General features: G+C 47.8%; 8 protein-coding genes across 9 annotated transcripts; 4 read left to right on the top strand and 4 right to left on the bottom strand.

Annotated features, from left to right (window-relative positions):
• Positions 1-88: 88 nt before the first annotated feature.
• FVEG_04631 (transcription initiation factor TFIIH subunit 2) lies at positions 89-2025 on the bottom strand. The gene is made up of 2 exons (XM_018892450.1): positions 1286-2025; positions 89-1232 (listed from the first exon to the last, which is right to left on the bottom strand). Exons 1-2 carry the CDS (start codon positions 1849-1851, stop codon positions 392-394), a joined length of 1407 nt encoding a protein of 468 aa, XP_018749155.1. The 5' UTR covers positions 1852-2025; the 3' UTR covers positions 89-391.
• Positions 2026-2225: 200 nt separating this feature from the next.
• On the bottom strand, positions 2226-4402 carry FVEG_04632 (hypothetical protein). Of its 2 annotated transcripts, XM_018892451.1 has the most exons (4): positions 3781-4402; positions 3687-3722; positions 3318-3593; positions 2226-3258 (listed from the first exon to the last, which is right to left on the bottom strand). In XM_018892451.1, exons 1-4 carry the CDS (start codon positions 3808-3810, stop codon positions 2710-2712), a joined length of 891 nt encoding a protein of 296 aa, XP_018749156.1. In that variant the 5' UTR covers positions 3811-4402; the 3' UTR covers positions 2226-2709. The 2 variants fall into 2 exon arrangements, with proteins under 2 accessions (XP_018749156.1, XP_018749157.1); XM_018892452.1 differs by having other exon boundaries at positions 3318-3722.
• Positions 4403-10291: 5889 nt separating this feature from the next.
• FVEG_15521 (hypothetical protein) lies at positions 10292-14267 on the top strand. The gene is made up of 5 exons (XM_018904654.1): positions 10292-12004; positions 12057-12134; positions 12188-12670; positions 12721-13433; positions 13488-14267. The coding sequence occupies exons 1-5, from the start codon at positions 11955-11957 to the stop codon at positions 13868-13870; spliced, it is 1707 nt and encodes a 568-aa protein (XP_018749158.1). The 5' UTR covers positions 10292-11954; the 3' UTR covers positions 13871-14267.
• A 21-nt stretch (positions 14268-14288) lies between these two features.
• On the top strand, positions 14289-15210 carry FVEG_04635 (hypothetical protein). Its single transcript, XM_018892453.1, has 2 exons — positions 14289-14673; positions 14724-15210. The coding sequence occupies exons 1-2, from the start codon at positions 14348-14350 to the stop codon at positions 14815-14817; spliced, it is 420 nt and encodes a 139-aa protein (XP_018749159.1). The 5' UTR covers positions 14289-14347; the 3' UTR covers positions 14818-15210.
• Positions 14983-16122, bottom strand: FVEG_04636 (hypothetical protein). The gene is made up of 2 exons (XM_018892454.1): positions 15601-16122; positions 14983-15546 (listed from the first exon to the last, which is right to left on the bottom strand). The coding sequence occupies exons 1-2, from the start codon at positions 15955-15957 to the stop codon at positions 15292-15294; spliced, it is 612 nt and encodes a 203-aa protein (XP_018749160.1). The 5' UTR covers positions 15958-16122; the 3' UTR covers positions 14983-15291.
• Positions 16123-16266: 144 nt separating this feature from the next.
• Positions 16267-17192, top strand: FVEG_04637 (hypothetical protein). Its single transcript, XM_018892455.1, has 2 exons — positions 16267-16477; positions 16531-17192. The coding sequence occupies exons 1-2, from the start codon at positions 16376-16378 to the stop codon at positions 17029-17031; spliced, it is 603 nt and encodes a 200-aa protein (XP_018749161.1). The 5' UTR covers positions 16267-16375; the 3' UTR covers positions 17032-17192.
• FVEG_04638 (hypothetical protein) lies at positions 17072-17768 on the bottom strand. Its single transcript, XM_018892456.1, has 3 exons — positions 17466-17768; positions 17343-17413; positions 17072-17291 (listed from the first exon to the last, which is right to left on the bottom strand). The coding sequence occupies exons 1-3, from the start codon at positions 17707-17709 to the stop codon at positions 17178-17180; spliced, it is 429 nt and encodes a 142-aa protein (XP_018749162.1). The 5' UTR covers positions 17710-17768; the 3' UTR covers positions 17072-17177.
• A 126-nt stretch (positions 17769-17894) lies between these two features.
• Positions 17895-22095, top strand: FVEG_04639 (leucyl-tRNA synthetase, cytoplasmic). The gene is made up of 5 exons (XM_018892457.1): positions 17895-17940; positions 18017-18107; positions 18160-18644; positions 18701-20279; positions 20340-22095. The coding sequence occupies exons 2-5, from the start codon at positions 18036-18038 to the stop codon at positions 21555-21557; spliced, it is 3354 nt and encodes a 1117-aa protein (XP_018749163.1). The 5' UTR covers positions 17895-17940; positions 18017-18035; the 3' UTR covers positions 21558-22095.
• The last annotated feature ends 1011 nt before the right edge of the window (positions 22096-23106 follow it).

A 23106-nucleotide genomic window follows, 5' to 3' on the forward strand; every position in this document is an offset into this window, starting at 1 on the left:
GTATTAAGGATGGGAAATCAAAACTGCATCGCATATGCATATACATAGCCCTTTTTCCATGGGTAGGTTTCAAGGAGGACCAAACTTTTGTTAGACCATGAGATGAGTTTGCGATGGCATATCATTATTGCAATCAATACTGGACAGCGATACACCGCACGAGTGCCTACGGAGCCATTTGCTCACAGGAATACCTAGACTGAAATGCAATAAAACTTGATAGAAACTTTTGTTCCTCATGCGCCGCTTCCAGGTCGTGATGTGTGATGCTTACTCACAGTATTTATGACCTGAATGAATGTTGCCTCTTCTTTTGTTCGCTCTTGGGATAACAACCTCCTCTCTCTTTGATCTTAAGCTACACATAGTTTTTCAAATATAGTTTCAAGCTCTATGTCATTACAACATCACCGTTGGTATATGCAGCTGTGCCGTTCGCCTCACCCAATGAGGCCGCGGCATCTGTCTTAGATAATAAGCTCTGGCAGCCTGGGCAGTTGTGGACAACCTCATGGGCAAAGACGTCACAGTCGATGCAAAAGTGTTGTCCACACACCTCACATGCATATCGCCCACTTTCACTGACGCCCTTGGCTGTCTTTGGGGCGCCACTGTCTTCTCTAGACTTGTCGGGTGCTTTGCCCTTTGGTGGCTCAGGGAATGGCGCTAAGCATGAGAAGCAGGCTGTAGAGTGATTGGCTCTAGTCCAGGGCACCTCGACCCAGTTTCGTAACGGGAAGAGATGATGATATGAGCGGGCAAGGTGCGTCGATAGAATAAGGGTGAGGTCACAAGCTGGGCACTCAGCTGGGATGCGGCACACACGAGCGCCACAACGGGTGCAGAGATATCCCTCTCGGAACGGCCGATTATGGCACGCGCAGTAACTTGTAGTCCCGTTAGGAACAAGTGTTCGGGACGGGAAGCCCATCATGAGAAGACTGGCTGTGCTCTGTTCCGCCGTGCGCGTCACAGGGGGAGTCGTGGCTGCAAGGAAAAGTTCACGGAAATGGACCTCGTCCATCGCGATGTTGTATTGTGACTCGTCACCGGCGTTCGTTCGTGAGCACAGATCAGCGCAAATAGCGACCTGGGCGGAAAGACCGACAATGGAGACACGTATTCGATCCGTTATCAGGTTGCCAATGGTTTCATGGATATCGCCGGGGTCGCTCGATAGTAATGCGCCATAGATGATAAGTACTTCTCGTGTGCCGTGAGAAGGCGCATGGCTATAGCAAGTCAGTTCGACTATTCCTCTATCGTGGCCCAGTTAGAAACTCACAACAGAGCTCCTCGACACATCTCCAGAGCGTTCTGCAAGCTTGGGTTGCCCTGGGGATCTTCGTTTTCCAGCCCTTTTAGCTTTTCCAAGTGTTCTGCCGGGTTTCCTCCAATATCGCTAATCCTCACAGCAACTCCGTCTCGCATACCAATGATTCCTAGTTGCGAAATAGGATTTTGTTCAAAGAACTCTCGCACAAATGCAGCCGCGTAGCTCAGTGTGAGGCGATACCTTGTAGGTAGCAGATCCTTCTCGGTCATAGCGAAAGACATATCCAGCACAAGCACCATATGTCGAATGATTCCTCTTTGTAGGGGCGTCGTATCGCGTAGTAATCGCTTTCGCTTCTCAGCCTCAAGCGCTGTGAGACTAAGTATTCCATCTTCTTCCTCTGGTAGATTCGTCTCCCATGTTCGTTTCGAGACTTCCCATGCTCTAGCTGAGTCGCCTTTTCTCGATTTGGCAGATTTTCCTTTCGCCGCTTGAGGATCGTCGTCAGTGACGCGGTGATCCATGAGATCATCGTCCGACATGTCGGCGACATACTCCCCGTCAGAGTCGGCCATGATCGTGGTTGTTTAGATCGTACTTTGGTCAAGAAACGAAGAGGTCGAGGCCGATTTTGGTAATAGGAACGAGTTATAGAGTCGGAAGCAAGCCGATAGCTTACTTTAGGGGTAATGTTACTTAAGGAGGAGATTAACGAAGATGTTGATGTTGGTGACGGATTCAGGTTCGCAAGGCTGAAAGAGGTTTGCAGCCTTGCCTACGAAGATCCACTCTTGAAGTTTTAGAGTTGCAACTAACCAATCGCGCAATCACAGGCAGAAGCTTGGTTTTTTGGTGTAGTTTGGCGGCGACCGCTGCTACGGCATAACAGCCAACACATGGCATGTTATTCACATAGCTGACATTAGGATAGGGTTAGCGTAACAGTTCATCTGGTTTTTAAAAATTGTTCTTTCAGTTTTTAAATTAACTTCGATTTCTTATGCATTAGTCGCTCGTCAGGGTATAACTTCGCAGTCGAAAACTAATAAATACTATCCAAGCTGATGTACAAGAGGTTATTCTACAACAGCTTGTAGAATCATACAGCCCAACAACTGTTCTTAGATCCAGGCCTATTGGCAGAACTGCAACGCGATCCTCCTTCCACATCTTAACATGATTCGCAGATAATTCTTCCTCATGTAAATACCCAACCAACGGTCTATCGAGTTGCGTCGCATAAATGGCCGTATAACCCAAATGAAAATCAACTTCGTTTTGCTCCAGAAAAAATCGTATTCGTCAACGTATGTACGTCGTTCGACCGTGAGCTCGGCCGCCGAGTGTAATGAGGGATATCGAAACCGAATAAAAAAGATACGCCACTGAACGCCGTCCCAAGAGAAATACCGCCAAAATGCTCATCTGCCGCATCAGGGGTAGGTGTTGGCTACCGGCATGGGCCAGTCGTCCTCAGTGATACTGGACCAGAAAACCCAAACCATGATAACGGATAACAGGGTGAATAGCGTCTGGAAAAGGGCGCCATCAATCTTTCCACTCGTGCCGTCACAGATATACTTGCTGATCGCGTAGTTGAAGACCTGACCGATGGCGAAAAGAAGAGCTGCGGCGGCAAGATAAATCATAGGACGCGTCTCGCCCAGAATTCGAATTACAAGGATAGCCTCAAGAACAAGGAAGGCGACGAGGAGGATTAGAGGGACCAGTTGGTAAAGGACGTAAAGGGCGATGTTTCGGTTCCTGGGAGCATCATAGCTAGCGTCCCAGTAGCCGGTCCACGAGAAGCCAGTGTCGAGGGCGATGTAGCCAGTTCCGATAAGCAACAGAAGAGCCGAGATGGCGATTAGAGCGATTGAGAGTGGCGTTCCATCGTCGATGATCTGGTACCCAACAACGGCATTAAGCATTAGAATCCAACACGTGGCAATGATCATGCCAATATGTATAGCAGAGAAAGCCTGATCTTGTTAGCACACTGTGAAGCAAAAGAATCAGCAGAAAAGAGTCGCGGTCTTACAATTCTCACTGTGCTATTCAGTGGGAACTCTCCTACTGAGAAGATCTCGCATATGCTGATGATGATGTAGCCGACGAGAAACATTTGCATCTCCCTTCGACCAACGGCAGCTCGCTTCTTTTCGGATCGCAACAGGAGAAAGACGGCGGTAACAATGGCAGCTCCGGCGAGGAGGATTGATCCTAAATTTCCCAGATGCCGCCCTCCGCTCAGGGAGATACCCGTGAGCTCGCAGCCTCCCCAATTGCCATTCTGATCGTGGTTCTGAGATAAAAGCTATCGACGATCAGTAATGTCCCCATTGTTCCCGACTCCACATGACGATGTATGGCGTAGGTAGTAGGTAGTAGGTAGGAAGGTCGGACATACATTACAGACTGGGAGAGTCGAATCTCTGCAAAAGTCCTGTTGCACATAAGTTAGAACGTGAACTCTGTTAAACGACAGAAAGTCAAGGACGTACATGAAAATTTCCAAATTCGGTAGACCCCATTGTGATTGCGGATGCAAAGCTCCTTGATCAAAGGGGGTACATCCACAAGCAACCACAATTGGGGAGAGCAGAGTAGGTCGAGTTCGAGGTTGGAGTCGGCCGAGCAACAGAATTACAGACAAAGGAAATTCGGGAGGACTTTTGATCGTATAGGTTTCGTCGGATTTTCGTACAGATATATCAAAGATGAATACTCCGTATGTAGAGTAGAAACAAGGAAGGAGGATTTTCTCGGCCCCTGGTCAAGCGAGTGTTCGGGCGGTGGTTGACTTGACGGTGTCGTTGCTAGGACGGGGCTGCGGGTGGCTGGTGGAACGACAAGCTGTAATTTCGCGGTGTGTCCAGCTCCTCAATCGAGAATGTAGAAATTTGCGACAAAGCTGGCAATGCTGCGGGTAACAATTAATAATGAATTGGTTTTGGTGAGATTAATTCTGCAGCAAGATGCGACATCCAAAGCAGGTCAGATCGTGACGTTACGGGCTGATTGATACAGGAAGAGATGGTTGGCATACACGCACGCGAAAGAGAGGCGGCAAGAGCCAATATAACATAACGACCCAGCGGGCCTCTAGCAGGTTTTTGGGTAGTCTCAGCGATGGAGGACACCCAGTCCCAGGGTCGCATCACATTGGAAGCCCCGTCTACGCCAGACCAGGGCAGGCGAGCAGGGAGAGAGACTCAGCAGGGTTCCCTAGGATGGCAAGTTCCAATTCGTTCCGTTGGTCAAGTTCGGTAGCCTTAGCCCGTGTTCCCTACCTTACCTTATGCGCAAAGGTACGGATACTTCTGCTAATGACTCTCTGTTTCTGCTTCTGTGTCGGCTTCTGCTTGTTGTGTTGTTAAGGTGGCCCCACGCCAACTTCACGCTCGCGGGCATCAAGATGCGGGCTCGCTATTCCCCGGTCACTAACTAAAACGCAGGTACCTACTATGTAAAGGGCCGCTGAGTGGCTGTTGTACCAGGCTTTCGAGTAAACGCTAACATATTTGCAGTTAGTGATTGGCTCGGATCATCAAATTGCGATGGGCCACGCTTGATGAAGCTGGGGTCAATGAGATTGCTGTTGCAGGCATGAGGCAACCTCTTCTTGTGCTCTGAATTGATAAGTTGGGTTTGATCAAACTTGTTCACAAAACGCATGGTCTGTTCAAGAGGGAGGGACTGAAGGGTGGAATGGCATTATATTGAAGTCAAGTATCTGAGCCTAGACGAGTCACAGGTCGAGCTGTTGTTGAACGCAAAGATCTAGCAGACAGGGTTGTAAAGGAGACTCAGATAACGAGAACTATGTTTACTTTGTTTGTTTGTGTTATACATTCTCGTACCGGTGAGTATTACCCAGACTGGCATAGAGCTTTGATCTTTCAGTGTCACATCCCACCAATCGACAGCATGTTTGGAGGGCACCAGGTGGGTAGCAAAAAGAATCGGGATTCCTTATACACTAAGAGAGCAGGCGACATAAATACCTGGTCACCTACCCAAGCTTTTTTTCCAGCTAGCTGATTGCTTATTTCTGACCAGTAATACAGAAATCCCGGTTTTTTTTTTGCAACCCACCTGGGTACCTCATAGAGATGTGAGAGGCGCCATGCAAGTCACGATGTGGATGGATGTCAGTGCATATGAACTCATTTACGATACAAACCAACCACCCGTCAATTTGATCTTGAAGAAATCGGTCATAGTCTGGCATGTATCGGCTGTCTTGTGTCGCGGGCTCCTGCATCTCATCGTTCACATCATCATTGGTCTCCACTCTGTAACTTGAGTACTGATGCCCTTAAACATAACGCTAAATGCTGTGTAGGGATATCGAAGGCGGGTCGTAGTGCGGCCGTTTCGTTTCACTCGTCCAATTGTGGCCTAAAGTAAATTACAGTCTTGGCATTGGCTTTTGGGTGGCGCTTTATGCTCAATGCTCAAATCTCAATAATTATCAATGATCCTCTCTAGCGATGAATCACCTGCATGATTCTTGTTGCGAAGCGAGACAATTCTTTGCCTTTAAAGTTTACTCTGTCCTCTGCTAAATGGCCCCATCCCTCGCTCTACCAGTCTATGGAGTCTAGACGTTGGTTTTGGCCCTATGAAACTCATGCCCTGCTCAATATGTGTTCAATTATCTTATAGTACCTAAGGTACGGATACAGCACTTGCCCTTGACCCAACGACCCATGTCTCCCTTGAGCTGCTAGGTAGTCAGCACCCTCCAAACTTGGAAGCTCAAATTGCCAAGACATTTTTGAATGCCCGCCACAGCCGGCCAAGGAACTTGTGCGAATACCAGTCTGCTTTCGTCAATCCAATCTCATCCGTCTTTGCCACAGCCTTTTGGTGATCGACAACATCAGCCACGTCGCACATGTGGCCCACATTCTATTCTTGCTTCCAGCTTCATCGATATTCACTCCAATTTCCTGCTTGAGTAACGTTTCCACCATTTGGATTGAATCCAGACCCCGAATCCGTAGCTTTCTACATCAGCGTGCAGCTGAGCGCTAAGTTGGTCAGCAGCTAAACTTATTTTTCCTTGATCGTCTATGCCAGCAGACCCTGCTTTGTTTCAGAATCACGACAAACTTGCTTCATCAACTCTTGGAGACCTCTAACTTAACACTGCAATTGGTGCTTCAGGTTTTCGACGTCTTGTTTCAGGCCTGTTTTCAACACCGCGTTGCGTACACCGACCGACCTAGGGGTCCAGGAAGACTGCGACACCTTTCTAATGAGGTAGGAAACAATACATACATAATAGCTAGAGTCAACAAGCATGCTAAGCTCGAAGTGATTTATCCTATAGTAAGTACCCTAAGCTCGTGTAAATATTTCTGCCACTTATTAGGCTCCAAGCCCCTTGCCTTCTTACAACCCGTAGATACACTCTGTATGTATGTGCTACATATGTACTAACCCAGAACAGACCAATGTGATGAACCCTCGAGGACTAAGGTCTTTCATGCATGTGGCGCAGCATCATCCATGCTCGTTATCTTGTGGCTGTATATGATACATCTTAACCAGATCTTTGGAGTAATGCCATTGCTACAAGCTTGATCGATGTTCCTGAGTTTAATACGTGTAGGAGTGACGACCAAGGGGCGAATATTCTCATCTTTCGGGAACTAGCTTTCCTGTCCTAGCCGGTCCTCGACTTCGTTATCAACAATTCTATCATTCAATGCTTTGTCTATCCATAGCTGGGTCAGTATACGTTCATGGGATTCTTTCTGCGTCCGTCCGATGTCCGAAAAAACAGTCGTATATAGCCACCTGGTAGACATTTTATGATTTGGATTACCGCAACAATTTTACTCATCATCGGCTTGAATGTAACAGTGATCGTGAAATTCTGTGATACTGCGTGCAAACGCAAGAGTGCAAGGTGCTAGGTAGGTGTAGGGTATCCCACCCAAGTCCAGCTTATCTCATAGTCAATAAAAAACATAAAACTTACGAAGTTAAGCAGAATATAACTACTGGCATCTATATCGGTCTGTCATGATGGATGTTTTATGTGTGCGTTTGTACTCATGGGATTAAGATTCTTCATTGAGTCGCGGATCACATCTGACGAGTGGACATGATTATGACAATACAACTAGAACACACGTACAGTATTTCAGCCAGTTATTTTTGCAAGCAAACCATCATACAAAATAGCCTAAACTAACTGCCACAAGGGTAAAAAATGTCAAAAGAGTGGCCGGAAAGGTATACTGGAATGGTATGCCAGAGGATCATGAATGTGGTTATATCAGCTACCACTACGAGAAGCCTACGAGAATCACTCAGATCTTAAGCCCCTTATAAAACCAACACTTGGCCCAATTATACTGAAGCTACTGAGAGCGTGTGGTTACGTACAAATTAACACAAGGCGTTGAGTAATACCAAGTTGCAATTCCTGCTAAACCATCACTACCCAAAGTGCACAACGACAAAAAAAGCTAAAGACCGAAGGCAACAAACACGAATATGCGTGCGAAAAGGTACTTCAGGCTATTTAGCGTTAGGACTTAATTATATCTACTATGAGGCTAGCGATATTTCGTAGTTGTAGACTGCCCCTATCAATGACATAAATGAAGACAAGAATGCAATGAACGAGGAGCAAACGAGTCGAAACACGAGATCACTTAATACCAAATTTTACCATATATAAGAGGTAGGGGCTCCACTTTAATTGAATCAGTTTATTTTCAGAGGTTTGAAAACACCACGACCAAGACGAAGGCAGCAAATGCTCGCGACACAAACATATGTGACCACCCCAATCCATCTACAAACGTCGCCTAGGATAATTTAAAAGAGATTTGATCACATGTATATACCGAAGATGTTTTTAGTACCATAGGATCCTATCATTCCCAAGTTTCAGTCTGTTAGCCTGCCAGACTCATACTTGAGTGAGCCTACGAACACCCAACATAAATGACACAGAAGGTTTTATTAGGCATTCGGACCTCGAAGATAAATAGATTACAGGAAACAAGGATGTAAATTTCTTAACCTATTCTCCAGATCGATAGGTCTGCTTTACCTACGTATCACATTCTTGCTGTTGTTGACCCTACTTGCCAATAACCAAAAGATCGGGAAGGAAATTCACAAATAGAGAGTCACCACACCTATTTTTAGGCGGTTCAAGATTCAGGGTTGCCTATGAGGACTTCTGTGTAATATTGTAATTCATAGGTTATGCTTGCTATTTGAAGACTGTGATTTGCTCACGACAACTACACAATATCTCTCCTATTATGCCCATTGTAATAGAGGAAGATATATCTCAGCAGCGAAGATATAACCAAGCATCTGGAGAAAGGCAGAGTTAGAACTGATCATATGTAATCTCTATGTCTACCCTTCATATGGCTTGACCAAAGCGAATGCATATGCCTAACACGATGTAGAGGATTACTACCAGTTTCATCTGACGAGAGGCCCGACCCTGACATAAAATCACGCGACTGGTGGAACAGGGGACAATGTATGGGGTAGTCCGCCAGTTTGACAGCTTGTTTTCAAAGGGTCGGTCAACATTAGATCGACATGTTCTAATCTTTCAACCTTGCTACATCCTAGTATACGATAGCAAGGTCCATCATTGAACTTGAATGTGTATGAACTTGCTGATAAGAATTGCCATTTAAAGCAAAGGTCCATGTTGCTTTCAGAAATCCATGATTAGGCTATCATTGTATCAAGTCAACAACTATTGTGAAATATGTAAAAGCGATCTATGATCTCGCATTTGACAAACTCGATTATGGACCCTGTCCAGCCCACAAGAATCAATAATGGAGATAGAGTGACGTAGTTTGGATCCACCACGAGTCAATCCGGCCCGCCAACATCAATATCAAGAAGACGATAGGCGGAAGACCAAATCACTGCGAACCTGGAATTACCCTGGACTACCAGTTGTGTGAGTGGAACTCGAAGAACACCTTGAGATTTGAGTCTTCCTTCTTTGCGATAGCGTGTTCTTGGGTGGGAGGACAAAGTACCTGATAAGTACATCAGTTCTCATGCCACGAAGTCTGGGGGTTACTTAGCATGTGGAGAGAACATCCTCGTGAACATTGACTTCGTGGGGAAATACCAACGATTGGAACCGGCCGCTTTTAATATTGGATCTTGGTCAAGATTAGGTTGATCTGGGGTTACAAAGGTTGTGAGCTGCCTCGCAGACTCATGACAAAAAAAAAAAAAAAAACGAGGGAGGGAGCATGGCTTACCTGTTCATTAACACGTCTCAAGTTGTAGATGAGGATAAATCAAATTGCATGAACCGCGCATGTCCTGTCAGGAAGGAATTAATGTAACCTGCATGTTTCCAGCTTCCCTTCCACAGTCACACTCGAGTTCCAACTGAATGGGTAACAAGGCATGTGACTGGCTATGCTTGCACAGCCTTAAATGCGATTACGAGTCAGATCTATCAGAGCTTCATCTGACTTGTCTCAGCTGAGGAGAGATCTTTTCAGAGTGGCATCCTTATTTTGTTCTCCATTGATTGAGATGTAGTTGTTTTTATCGACGAAGCTGCCTGTGAACCCCCACTATGACTGGCTTGGCTCTATAACACGTCCACACACCCCACACTTCACGATAGTTCGAAATGACCTACCAGTACGACGGCCGGCAAGCTGGCAAGCTTGCCCCGAGCGCCGATAGTAAAATGCGTGGAGAAGTGCCCGCTTGGGAACGTGGAGTCTCCAAGACATATTCTCATCGAGATAAACTGCAAGCATGTGAAGGTCCTGTATCTGTGAGACCGTTCAAATTCGGAGTTTAAGGCTGGCAGAGATGAGCCAATATTACCCCTGAGAAAATAGTAAAAATTGAAACTGACCAGAGCGAACTGACTGATGGTCATGCATTCAAGCAAGATTAGAGATTGGGTAAAGTGGAATCGCTACAGTGCTTGAGATAGAGTACCTACCTAGCGAGTATGGAGATCAGACGCAGACAGCTCAGTTAAGTACAGTGCAAGAATTGGATGCAATGCAGTAAACAGAGAAGCTACATACTATTGGATCTCAATCTGACAGCCCAGGCGAGGCAAACGCGACCTCGACCTCCTGAAAGCCTCCCCTGAAAGGCAAACTCCCGTTCATACTATTTTCCAGCAGCCGTCCCCTTGCTTGCTCTCGATCGAGTTTTAGTCGTCGACTTTGTCTTATCCCTCAAGTTACTTACTGCCTTTCCTTCATCTTGAACAGCATTTCCTTCGTCTTTATTCCCCCTTCGTTACCAACCTTCATCCATCTCATCGAGCTACCTCTTTTCGTCCCGTTTTCCTCACCCTCAAGTCGGTCATTTCCCTCCCAGACGTATCTCTTGCACATTTTCATGATCGCTGCCCCTGCTGCTGTCTCGCCTGACTATTACTGAGATTTGTCACTTGGTGCAGCAACTGTCCGCTTGAGGTCCTATCCTGTCTCAATCGTGGTCATCTGCCTATCGTCCACTGCACCGACCCCAGCCAACAGCTACAGCTTACCTCCGCGTGTTCACTCCAGCTTTTCCCCAGCTACGACTCCATTCTAGGCAGTTTGGTCTTGTCTCGTCTAGTTCATTCTGTTTCTGAAAATCGTTCATCAATTCAGCCAAAAGGCCCATGACAGTATTTTCCTTGTCGATTATTACCGCGCATTCCGCCTGTACCGCCTCGCAACTTCATGCACACGCAGTTTGTCCAAGGTCACTCCGAAGTACCTGATCCCAAAATCTACGCTGCCGAGTGACGCAGTTTGAGCTACCACCAACCAGGGGTCCCAACAAGTCCAGAGGAACAAGGCCTGATATAGCGTATCTCAACTGACTAGGAACCCACCTCACACGCCCAATTGAACCTGCGCCCCAGTCAGGTATCACTATCTTTTGCTGTGTTTACCAGTCAACTTTTTTTTATTTTACCGATTGAATCCTACCATAGACGCCGATAGACCCTGATTCCGTACCGTCCACACCCCGGTCACCCGACCCCATCTTTCCCATTCCCCTCCGTCTATCGCTGGACCGTTCAAGGTGCCGATGACCTCGTTGTCTCTCGGCCTTTCCCCTTCTCTTTCCGTACCTTTTACCTTCAATCTCTCTGCAGACGGGCGCTGCTGCTTAACAGCCCCATCTTCCCAAAATTCCTCCCTCAAAGTCTTCACGTCTTCCTTCAAACATTCCTCTCCGGACCCTTCGTCCTGATAATCAACAACACCAAGACCCGGATTCACAAGCGACGTCATTGCTCGCGTCCCGCAACGACCACGATCGTGCCTACGACGACGATAGCGACGATAACGGCCAACACCGCCCCGACGTTGCCAAGTCTCATCGTCGCTCGTCTTATTCTGGCTCTGAATCGTCGTGGACAGACACCGGCGATATTGGCGAGCAGCTGGCCGACGAGCACGACCCTGTGCGTCTACAGCTCTCTTCAGACGTCGAGGACGAACTTCTGGCCAACGTTCATCGCCGACATCCCAAGCACGGCAACCAGAAGAGGGTTCGCATCCAGGACTCACATCACCACCGCCATTCTCAGTCGCGATCTGCCCTGATCAACAAGGAGGCTATTGAGGTTCCCAACTTCAACCCCCCAGGTCCCTCTCGCGCTGAACGTGTACTCGGCGCCATCATGGCTGGACGTACAGGTTCAATCCATGGCCTGACAGGCAAGGCCCTGATGTAAGATTATGCACTCTTGTCGCATGCAATTTTATAGACTGACCTTTACCAGCTACTTCACCAGTATCTTCGTATCACTCGGTGTTTTCCTTTTTGGATATGATCAAGGTGTCATGTCAGGTATAATCACGTAAGTTCCAATGCCTTCTGAATCCGTCTTGGTTTTGACTAATTGATTACCAGTGGACCATACTTCATGGATTATTTTGATCATCCTTCCAAGGCATACGTTGGTACTATGGTTGCTATCTTAGAGATTGGCGCATTCATCACTTCCCTGATGGTCGGTCGCATTGGCGACATCATCGGTCGAAGACGCACCATCTTCTACGGGTCTTGCATCTTCTTCGTCGGAGGTGCTCTCCAGACTCTGGCTACTTCCATGCCCATGATGATGGCCGGACGTTTCGTTGCCGGTTTCGGAGTTGGCATGCTCTCGACCATTGTGCCTGTTTATCAATCTGAAATCTCGCCCCCTCACAACCGAGGAAAACTGGCATGTATCGAGTTCACAGGAAACATCGTCGGTTACTCGACATCTGTCTGGGTTGATTATGGCTGCGGCTTTATTGAGAGTGACTATTCTTGGCGCATTCCTCTTGGACTGCAATGCTTCATGGGGGCTCTGCTTGGACTCGGCAGTCTGGTCATTGTTGAATCACCTCGGTAAGTCAGTCCTATTTGGTGTGTGTCGAAATGGCTTGCTAATTTCGTAGGTGGCTTTTGGACAACGATCATGACGAAGAAGGGATGGTGGTCATTGCTAATTTGTACGGAGGTGGCGACATCCATGATCCCAAGGCTCGAGATGAGTATCGCGAGATCAAGATGAACGTCCTTCTTCAACGCCAAGAAGGCGAGCGAACATATAAGGACATGTTTCGTCGATACAAAACCCGAGTTTTTATTGCAATGTCCGCCCAAGCGCTCGCCCAGCTCAATGGCATCAACGTCATCTCCTACTACGCACCGTACGTCTTTGAGTCTGCTGGTTGGGTTGGTCATGACGCTGTCCTCATGACTGGTTTCAACAGTCTCACATATCTTATGTCAACAATTCCACCATGGTACTTGGTGGATCGTTGGGGCCGACGCAAGATCCTTCTTTCTGGTGCCACAGCTATGGCCATTTCACTATCGCTCATCTCTTACTTCCTCTTCCTCGACATTAAGTGGACTCCTCGACTGGTTGTTCTGTTCGTCATGATCTACAATGCCGCTTTTGGTTACTCATGGGGACCTATCCCTTGGCTTTATCCTCCCGAGATTCTCCCTCTCAGCATTCGATCAAAGGGTGCCAGTCTGTCTACAGCAACCAACTGGGCGGCCAACTGGCTTGTGGGTGAAATGACGCCTATTCTCCAGGAATGGATTAAGTGGCGCATGTATCTGGTTCATGCATTCTTTTGTGTGGCCAGTGTGATTATTGGTAAGTTCTTTTTGTCATACCTGAGCTGACACCACATTACTGACATGTTATAAGTATACTTTATCTACCCGGAGACCTGTGGTGTGCGCCTGGAAGATATGGACTCGCTGTTCGGAGACGCCAGTACCGTTGCTGGCACTCCTTCGTTACACGGCACCGAAACTGGTTCTTTGATGAGGGCCGGATCTCCTGTAGGGTCCTCTCGAGGGCTCATTGGACCCTCATCTGCCATTCCTGGACTCTCCCTCGACCCCCCTGTGATCGATGATGACAGCAAGTCTCAGATACAGACCGGCGGTGATGAACGAAGTATTGGTGGTTGGCTATCAAGAGTGGTCGGACGAAACAGGTCCGATAGTGGCAGCAGCGCGCAAGGTCGGTATGCTCCTCTTGATCAACAAGAAGAGGGCCGTTTAAACCGACGCGATGACTATTGATGAAGTCTTTTGGAGTTTGTCTATAAGAATACCTGCATATAGATGGCGCACAAGGCGCAGGATGCGTTACCACCAGGATAAGATAGCGCAACTATCGCCTTGAAGGATACTGGAGACACTTGATGGGAAAGAATCAATTAAAGGTGCCAGAGTCTAAAGGAGACTTACGGAACGAAGGTGATGTGTGTGTTTTTTTTTTTGGATGAGGATCGCTGCATTTCTTTAAAGATCTATGGATCGATATCTTTAGACCGAGCTTTCATGGAGTTAGACGGCTGACAATGGCCTGTATATCATATATAATGAGAAGAGCGGCTTGATACAGATAAAGAAGTAACCATGCTAAAGAACGTATTATTGCTACTATGGGGTAAGATTCCGCCCTCTCGCAGTTTACACATGAACTCGATTTGTTCCGTGATAGTTAAAGTGGGCCCATTACAACTTCTCACACATCGTGACTGGGATACCGATGACATGCAATCTGTCTATCCAAATTCTGCAAGCATGGCTACCCCGACCGAGATAAGGCATGCTTACCGACATCTGTATCGAAATATTCTCAAGGCAGTGCAATACACAATTCCTGCTCGCTTCGTAGCTCGCGATCAACTCCGGCGGGCCTTTCGCGAGCCAGGTGCCACATATGATGGACGGGGCATAAAGCGAACCATATGGTTTCTCCAGGCGGCAGCGAAAGAGAAAGGATTGGAGCACAAGATCTTGAAGAACTTATTGCGAGTCCGGCAGATGAGGTACCAGAAACGGGATTACTCAGCTAATGATCCTTTGAAACATGTAGCGTAAGTCTGAATCAATCTCAATGAGTGAGCATTGCTTATGTCGCGATTAGACAGGAGATGAAGGATGCAAATATGACTGCGTATAATCATTATGATATGACAGTCGCTATGCTTAATAAAACTATGGGCATCTGTCTCCGTTGACACTACTTGAGGCTCCCTCAAGTTTATGCAAAGAAGAGCAATCCGGTACACATACAGACATACAGACATCAAGTTTGCAGACAAAGAGGGAACAGAGCCACGGACGTGTATTTGGCTATCAAAGGCTTGAGGGGACCATAGAAGCTCCCCTAGCAGCTCTTTGTTGAGACGATGAAAGGAACCTGTACATTAATGGTACTGGATACGCAAGACAAAAGGAATTGTATGGTTAATGGCAGATCTTAGGCGAAACAAACGACAAATTATTTGGATGCGTTCTGACTTGGGAACTTCCAATTCCCCGAACGGCGAGAGACCTTAAATAGTACATGTACAATACATTAACATAAACCGCAATCCTCACTAGGCTAACCGAAGTCCTCAACGCCTGCATGAATGCTTTTACTTTGTCTGTGATAGACTTCTCCTTTAATCATGCTTGCTGTGTCTTTTATCGGTATTCGGAAGGAAGCTCTACTCCTCGCTCGGAACGTCAATGTCAACACCAAGCTCCTCAGAGAAGACCTGGTTTAGGCTGGATCCATCACGGACGTAGATCCAGTCACCCACAGCTGTGCCCTCTTTCTCATTCTGACCCTCTCCAAAGAGGCACCAGTCATAGCGCTTAGGGCCAGAGATGGGAGATGACAGCCATATCTGCTTATTAGGGGGCTGTTTATTGATGATATATGTGCCCTTGTCAGGCCAACTGATGCTGAGGACTCCAGCCTGTAGGTAAATGTATCAGATAGGGTTGACGATAATCGCATAAGTTATACGTACCGAGAAGTCGACGTCGATGTCTTCTCGCTGGTCCTGGAGTTCCTCAAACTTGCCGACAACATTATCGAGGTACTCGTCTGCAAGGTCATGATACTCTTGCTCAGTAATATCGGCGACAACAGCGTTCTGGTGGATCTCTTCGGCTTCGTTCAAAGGCTTGGCAGGATTCTCCGTGTCAGGCATGATACCCCGCTTGTTGGAAACCGTAGTCGAGAAGCATTTTTGCGAAAGGGTAGATAGAATAGAAAAGTGCGAGATTGCAGGAGCGATACGGAAGCTTGAGCGGCATACGGGCGTTGAAGAGCGGATCGCTCGCGAAGCCAAGCGGGAAGCTTGAAATGCGATTTGTCGGGACATCTTGTTTGTTAAGAAAACAACTTTCGGAAACTGCGTATTGGCTACTGTATCGTGGCTTAGTATAGTATTGAGTGGTTAGAAGTGGCCCGTAAGTGAAAACCAGAAGAGCATTCGCGGTGATGAGCTCGGTCAATCGCTTTTACTCAGAAGATGAACGAATTGAAGCAACCAAGCTACCTTAGCCAAGCTCCCCGCGGTGTGGCTAAGTACAGCTGCCAGGAGGGACTGACCAATTGGATTGTACCATGACTTTCGATGAAGGTACGTACCGCGCGGGAATGTAAGGTAGCTCCTGCATCCCGCCATCATCAGCTTCGCGTCTTCACTGCAGAAACATGCCCCACCATTCACCCTTTCAACCTACAATACCATTTGAATCCATACCTTACCTACTCCAAGAGGTCGTCTACATTGGTTTATGCGAGGGCATGAAGAGCTCCTGTTCCTAATCATGATCAATGCCTTTCTGGTCTTCAACGGCCAAGGTCAGCCTCGTCTGACGAAGTTCTATACCCAACTGGTATGCTTTATCCCCTTCAGCTTTGTTACTAGAAACTCAGATGCACCCCAAAGGAAACTAGTATACAGCAGCGCCTCATCTCCGAAATATTTACACTCGTCTCGAATCGACCGGCCGGATCTTGTAACTTCTTACCCCTTCCACCTCTGCTCGCCGCTTCAGGCACCTCCCACACCTCCTCGGAAGAACAGAACGATGTTCCAACACTAGTGACATACCGCAACTATGCGACCCTTTATTTCATCGTCATCTCTACATCGACCGAGTCGCCGCTTGCCCTAATTGATCTGATCCAAGTCTACGTGGAGGCCCTCGACAAGCTTTTTGAGAACGTCTGTGAGCTGGACTTAATCTTTAATTTCGAAACCCTGCACTCTACCTTATCGGAAATGATAATAGGGGGCGTGGTAATAGAGACAAACCTGGATCGCATTGTCTCAGGGGTAAAGGCACAAGGAACGGTTGCGAAGAGACCTGTGAACGAAGGCAGAGGGCCTACTGGCCTGGGAAGTGGACTTGGTATGGGTGCCAATTTTGCTTGGACTGGGCGATGAGAATTACGACTATTCAGAGCGACGAACGAAATGCATGATAGAGCGGATTACAAGATGTGTCTGCCTGTTGAGATATGCATATATGTTTCGTCTCTACGAGACTAAAGCCAAACTCCAAGTATTGAATAATATACATATTAAATACACTATTTTGATTCTGGCTCGTCCTTTGGGGGATGAAAAGGCGGCGCATCTGGTCGTCGTTCGTGTCGCTTCTCCGGATCAACCGTGCCGAACAGATATTGGGTCTTCCTACGAATCTAATGATGGCGTTAGCAGTTCTTGGTTCTCTTACAATCACAAATACGGACCTCTTCAGAAGGCTTATACTTCTGACCCCACCACTCGAACTCAGAGTAGAAGCAGATCCAGATCAGTGCAGCTGGAGTTCGAGTTAGACAAGTCCAGAAATGATTGCATGAGGGTAATCTTACCAACGATCGTCAGGAGCTGAGCAGTCTTGACAAATTTCACCCATCGCGGTGCACGACTTGCTAAGATGATGCGACGTTTGTACTTCTTCTCAAACCGGAGTTGTTGCTGGACAGTAAGCAGCTTGAAGTTGGGAGGCCACACTTTTCGGGCCTTGTAAGGATTGGTTGCCACCGTCAAAGGAGCCTTCTTGAGAAGGCTGTCCTTTGAAGATGAGGCCATGCGTCTCATCAGGGTGGGAAACATTGTGATTAAGTCGCTTCCGACCTCGAGTGACTCAACGGGTCAAGACATAAAGCTTCACATGAGGATTGTCGTTAGTGTTGGAGAATCCCCAATAGCGCCACATCACCGCCACATCACCAGCCACATTGAAGCACTACTGTACGAGTGTGCCCCGCGATTTTCACCCCTCCTTCTCAAGTCCGATTCAATCCCTTCCAAACAGTGACTCAAAAATTTCCACGGAATTTAGAAGTGCGTATTATTCACTCAACCTTCCTATTTGAACATACTATTGGGGAGAAACTGACAAAAAATTCTTTATCTCCAGGTCTCGTCCATTTGCGGCCATGGCTTCTACGGATTCTGTCCCCAAGGCTATGGAGGCTCTCAACATCTCCAAGACCAAGGAGCTCAAAGGTGCAGGTCCAACTTCCTCCACCGTTTTTAAGTTGCCACTCTAACTATGACCAGACTGAGAAGCGAGACACTTTGATCGCACTCGAGAAGAAATATCAACAGAAATGGCAGGACGAGAAAGTCTTTGAAGCCAATGCTCCCACCACGGATGAGGTGCCCCTCCACTCCATTCCCGCCGCCGAACTTCGGGAGCAGCAGCCCAAATTCTTTGGAACCATGGCCTACCCTTACATGAACGGAACCCTTCACGCTGGTCACTCTTTCTCCGTCAGCAAGGTTGAATTCGCCGCTGGTGTTGCACGCATGCAGGGAAAGCGAACCCTCTTCCCCATGGGCTTCCACTGCACTGGTATGCCCATCAAGGCTTGTGCCGACAAGCTCGTCAACGAAGTTAAGATGTTCGGTCAAGACTTTGGGGGCTACAAGGATGATGAACCTGTCGTCGAAGAGAAGACTCCGGCTGCCAAACAAGCCAAGGAGGACATCACGAAGTTTAAGGCTACAAAAGGCAAGGCTGCAGCAAAGGCTGTCAAAATGAAGTAATTGCATTCTACATCTTGAACATTCTCGCCGTAGTATTAACGTGCTTCGACAGGTACCAATTTCAGATCATGCAAGCTATTGGCATACCTACAGAGGAGATTCACAAGTTTGCCGACCCTCAACACTGGCTCCAATACTTTCCTCCTCTGTGCAGAGAAGACCTGACCAACTTTGGTTGCCGTATCGACTGGCGCCGATCCTTTGTCACCACAGATGCCAACCCTTACTACGACGCTTTCGTTCGATGGCAGATGAACAGCCTCAAGGCGCTGAACAAGATCAAATTCGGCAAGCGATACACCATCTACTCCATTAAGGATGGCCAGCCGTGCATGGACCACGATCGAGCTGAGGGTGAGGGTGTTGGACCCCAGGAATACACTGCCCTGAAGATTAAGGTTCTCGAATGGGCGCCCAAAGCTGCCGAGACCTTGAAGGGTAAGCTCCCGGATGGTGTCAATGTTTACCAAATCGCGGCCACTCTGAGGCCTGAGACTATGTATGGCCAGACTTGCTGTTTCGTTGGCCCTAAGATTACCTACGGGATCTTCCAAGTTAATGAGACCGACTACTACTGTATGACGGAGCGCGCAGCAAGGAACATGGCGTACCAGGGTATCTTTGCTAAGGAGGGCGTCATTGAGAAGGCTGCTGAAATCATTGGTTCCGACATGGTTGGCACTCTTGTTGATGCTCCTCTCTCTCTACACAAGGAGGGAGTCCGTGTCTTGCCTATGGAGACTGTTCTCCCTACAAAGGGCACTGGAGTTGTCACTTCCGTGCCTTCTGACAGTCCCGATGACTTTGCTACTGTGACCGACCTGGCTAAGAAGGCTGATTATTATGGGATTCAGAAGGAATGGGCCGAGCTCGAGATCTTCCCCATTATTGAGACACCCAGTTACGGTGACCTCTGCGCCCCTTTTCTAGTCAAGAAGCTCAAGATTGCCTCTCCCAAGGATACAAAGCAGCTCGAAGAGGCCAAGGAGCTTGCTTACAAGGAGGGCTTCTACCAGGGTGTCCTGAAAGTAGGTGAGTTCAAGGGCGAGAAGGTCGAGGTTGCCAAGCCCAAGGTCCGACAGCAGATGATCGATGCTGGTCAGGCATTCGCCTACTCTGAACCTGAGCGCAAGGTGGTCAGCCGGTCAGCGGATGAATGTATCGTTTCTCTTATGGATCAGTGGTACCTGGACTATGGTGAGGAATCGTGGAAGAAGACCGCCCTTGACTATGTGGACAATGGTCTAAACACTTACACACCTGAGGTCAAGAACAGCTTTGAAGGCGTTCTGAACTGGCTGAACCAGTGGGCTTGTGCTCGGTCCTTCGGTCTTGGCTCGAAGCTGCCTTGGGATCCTCAATTCCTTGTCGAGAGTCTGAGTGATTCAACCGTCTACATGGCCTACTACACTATCGCACATCTCTTGCATAAAGATATTTTCGGCAAGACGAAGGGAAGCGCCAATGTCGAACCCGAACAGATGATCGACGAAGTCTGGGACTATATCTTCAGCCGCCGTGATTTAAGTGACGAGATCGTCACAGACAGCAAGATTCCCAAAGAAACTCTGGAGAAGATGCGCCGCGAATTTGAGTACTTCTATCCTCTCGACGTGCGAGTATCGGGCAAAGTGAGTGAAACGAAAGCGCCTATATTGAGATGAAGTGAGACTAATCTTCGTGCTCTATAGGACCTCATAAATAATCATCTGACGTTTATGACTTACAACCATCTTGCCCTATTCTCTCGCGAGTACTGGCCGCAAGCTATTCGTGCAAACGGTCATCTGATGCTGAATGGCGAGAAGATGAGTAAGAGCACCGGTAATTTCATGACTCTCCGAGACTTGACAGAGAAATATGGTGCGGATGCTTCTCGTATTGCTCTTGCAGATGCCGGTGACGGTGTAAACGACGCCAATTTCGAGGAGGATGTTGCCGATACGAACATTCTCCGATTGTATACTCTCAAAGAGTGGTGTGAGGACATCGTTCGGGATCAGGATCAGCTTCGAACTGGCGAATTGAATTCGTTCCAGGACGCTTTGTTCAACAACGACATGAACGCGGTTATCAAGGAGGCCGTTGAGCAGTATGTCAACACCAACTACAAGCTGGCCTTGAAGGCTGGTCTATATGAGTTGACGAGTGCTCGCGATTTCTATCGAGAAGCCTGTGCAGCAGCTGGCATAAAACTGCACCGCGATCTTGCCCTCCGGTATATCGAGGTACAGGCTCTGTTGCTGGCGGTCGTTGCTCCTCACTGGTCTGAGTACATTTGGCTTGAGGTGCTGAAGAATAAAGGCACTATCCATAATGCTCGATTCCCCGAGATCAAGGAGGTCGTTGCTTCCCTGTCGGCGAAGCGTGACTATGTACGAAACACTGCTTCCAACGTCAACTCGGCGGAGGGTCTGCAACTGAAGAAGAAGGCCAAGGGCAAGGAGACATCTTTCGACCCTAAGAAGCCTAAGCAACTCACAATCTTTGTCACGGACAAATTTCCAGCTTGGCAAGCGAAATACATTGACCTCTTGAAGGAGATGTGGAACGTGGAGGCCAAGACAGTCAACGATAAGGAGCTCAATGGCAAGATTGGCAAGATGGGCGAAATGAAGAAGGCTATGCCATTTGTGCAGAACCTCAAGAGACGACTTCAGGCCGGTGAACCAGCGAGCGTGGTTCTGGAGCAGAAGCTGGCATTCAACGAGAAAGAGACTCTCCTGCAGATGGTTCCTGGATTGAAGCGAACTAGCGGCCTGGTTGCTTGTCACATCATCTCAGTCGAAGAGGGCAGCAAGAAAGGAATCAATCTCGGAGATGGTAAGGAGGTGGAGCTTTCAGTGCCTACAGCCGAGCATGCAGTCCCTGGACAGCCAACATTCTATTTTGAGAATGTCGAGGCTTGAATGTAAGAGCTAAGAAAAGGAGACGATCTTGCTTGTTGCCACAATAGAATGTATCACACAGGAAGGCATGCAAACTCATCGGTCGAGGTCACGCGTTCCTGGATCAGATGTGTGTATTCTGTGTGGATCGATAGATCTGTGTTTTGAGTTAAAATTGGAAAAGACGTCGATCAGCTATACTAGAGACGGGCTTGTTTTGTTATCCCTAGCATGATTGCCGTGATTTGGATTTTGATATGGGTTGAGCCTGATGAACCCCATTTAGGCCTTCCTCCGGGCCTCCCCTCTTGACCTTGACTCGCCTCCATGCTCGATACCACGAACTCGATATAGTAGTCCGAATTCTTCGGTAGGCTATTCTTGTCCATAGGACTCGGTACAGGCATACGCCTACACTGACATCACGTACGTAGTGCTTTGCTACTATACAATAAGCCCAAAAAGTGGCAGTGATAGTGACGAGATTTGAAAATAGGTACGGAATAGCCATGCGGTGATTGTGATAATTCCGATACTTATTGCCAAATTGCAAAATAGTGATTATTCCAGAACATGACAGAACAAAGTTGAGTCACGAGACGGGGGTAGTCGATAGCATCATTTCTACGGCATTCAAAATTTCAATAGGAGTTTACTCACATCAAACAGACAGTTTGATTGAGCTTCTACAGTTGTACCTTTGGCTTTTTTTCTCCGAGCACTACATGAACAGGGTAGGGGACAATTATTAATTTCATGTTGAATATTTCCGGCTGCATCCCCATTTGGCCTGTAACCCCTGGGACCATAGGTATGGATGATGAATGTTATCGAGAATAATAAACAAAAGGGGCCCCGAAAGCTTGTTCATGCAAAAATATGGAGTTTTGCGGGTCGGTTAAAGGAGACAAAGATTGAAGGGGGCATACGGAGTACAAGTATTCAAGTTCAAGGGACCTAGTCATTATCACTATACCTGGACACTCCTCTCCAACCGTTGATTCGGATTAAAATATGGAATTATGGGTATGTACATTCACTGATGGGGTACCATCAATTGCGCGTCGTGCGCGGTGCGGGAGCGATGCAGGCGACGGAAGCGGTAGAGGACGGGAGGCAGACAAGGCCAGAGTGCCGGGGGCAAGCTAGCAAGAAGCCGGCAGGGGCAGGGAGCTTGACTTTCTATGGAACCACTATAACAGCACAGGCCATTCATATTTGCTGCTTTGCTGGGGGTTCTCTGGTCTAAGTGAACGACAAAGTTCGAGGCAATCGATCATGATGGAGCTTGTCGGAATGTCCGCGCTGTTTCGATTTATGCAATGCGTGACAGGAAACGATAATAGAGTGAGAGTGGCTGGACGATCATTCCTGTTTGTTCCCTCTCCCTCTCCTTCCCCCCTTGACTGGTGGCTTTGTGGTTGCTGTTAAGGCCGCAGCCTGGTCTGGGCTGTTTGATTCTGCTTGCGCGTCAGAACCACAATTAAAAAATCCAACACAGATCTACATATTATTAGTCCGAGCCGCAAAATACAATCCTAGCACTTGGTCCAGCCACAGATTTCAGGGC

This window comes from Fusarium verticillioides, chromosome 4, assembly GCF_000149555.1.
Source record: "Fusarium verticillioides 7600 chromosome 4, whole genome shotgun sequence".
Lineage (NCBI taxonomy): Eukaryota > Fungi > Ascomycota > Sordariomycetes > Hypocreales > Nectriaceae > Fusarium > Fusarium verticillioides.

Excerpts from the sequence above, each read along its gene's own strand:
- FVEG_04631 (XM_018892450.1), bottom strand. The coding sequence starts at position 1,851 with ATGGCCGACTCTGACGGGGAGTATGTCGCCGACATGTCGGACGATGAT. Across the intron at positions 1,233-1,285 it reads ATGTGTCGAGGAGCTCTGTT|CCATGCGCCTTCTCACGGCA; the intron begins GTGAGTTTCTAA and ends GACTTGCTATAG.
- FVEG_04632 (XM_018892451.1), bottom strand. The coding sequence starts at position 3,810 with ATGGGGTCTACCGAATTTGGAAATTTTCAT. Across the intron at positions 3,723-3,780 it reads CCGAATTTGGAAATTTTCAT|GACTTTTGCAGAGATTCGAC; the intron begins GTACGTCCTTGA and ends TATGTGCAACAG. Across the intron at positions 3,594-3,686 it reads CGACTCTCCCAGTCTGTAAT|CTTTTATCTCAGAACCACGA; the intron begins GTATGTCCGACC and ends GATCGTCGATAG.
- FVEG_15521 (XM_018904654.1), top strand. The coding sequence starts at position 11,955 with ATGGCTGGACGTACAGGTTCAATCCATGGCCTGACAGGCAAGGCCCTG. Across the intron at positions 12,005-12,056 it reads CTGACAGGCAAGGCCCTGAT|CTACTTCACCAGTATCTTCG; the intron begins GTAAGATTATGC and ends GACCTTTACCAG. Across the intron at positions 13,434-13,487 it reads TGTGGCCAGTGTGATTATTG|TATACTTTATCTACCCGGAG; the intron begins GTAAGTTCTTTT and ends ACATGTTATAAG.
- FVEG_04635 (XM_018892453.1), top strand. The coding sequence starts at position 14,348 with ATGCAATCTGTCTATCCAAATTCTGCAAGCATGGCTACCCCGACCGAG. Across the intron at positions 14,674-14,723 it reads GATCCTTTGAAACATGTAGC|ACAGGAGATGAAGGATGCAA; the intron begins GTAAGTCTGAAT and ends TGTCGCGATTAG.
- FVEG_04636 (XM_018892454.1), bottom strand. The coding sequence starts at position 15,957 with ATGTCCCGACAAATCGCATTTCAAGCTTCCCGCTTGGCTTCGCGAGCG. Across the intron at positions 15,547-15,600 it reads ACATCGACGTCGACTTCTCG|GCTGGAGTCCTCAGCATCAG; the intron begins GTACGTATAACT and ends ATTTACCTACAG.
- FVEG_04637 (XM_018892455.1), top strand. The coding sequence starts at position 16,376 with ATGCGAGGGCATGAAGAGCTCCTGTTCCTAATCATGATCAATGCCTTT. Across the intron at positions 16,478-16,530 it reads CGAAGTTCTATACCCAACTG|GAAACTAGTATACAGCAGCG; the intron begins GTATGCTTTATC and ends TGCACCCCAAAG.
- FVEG_04638 (XM_018892456.1), bottom strand. The coding sequence starts at position 17,709 with ATGTTTCCCACCCTGATGAGACGCATGGCCTCATCTTCAAAGGACAGC. Across the intron at positions 17,414-17,465 it reads TCAGCTCCTGACGATCGTTG|CTGCACTGATCTGGATCTGC; the intron begins GTAAGATTACCC and ends CTCGAACTCCAG. Across the intron at positions 17,292-17,342 it reads AGTATAAGCCTTCTGAAGAG|ATTCGTAGGAAGACCCAATA; the intron begins GTCCGTATTTGT and ends CGCCATCATTAG.
- FVEG_04639 (XM_018892457.1), top strand. The coding sequence starts at position 18,036 with ATGGCTTCTACGGATTCTGTCCCCAAGGCTATGGAGGCTCTCAACATC. Across the intron at positions 18,645-18,700 it reads GCAAAGGCTGTCAAAATGAA|GTACCAATTTCAGATCATGC; the intron begins GTAATTGCATTC and ends GTGCTTCGACAG. Across the intron at positions 20,280-20,339 it reads ACGTGCGAGTATCGGGCAAA|GACCTCATAAATAATCATCT; the intron begins GTGAGTGAAACG and ends CGTGCTCTATAG.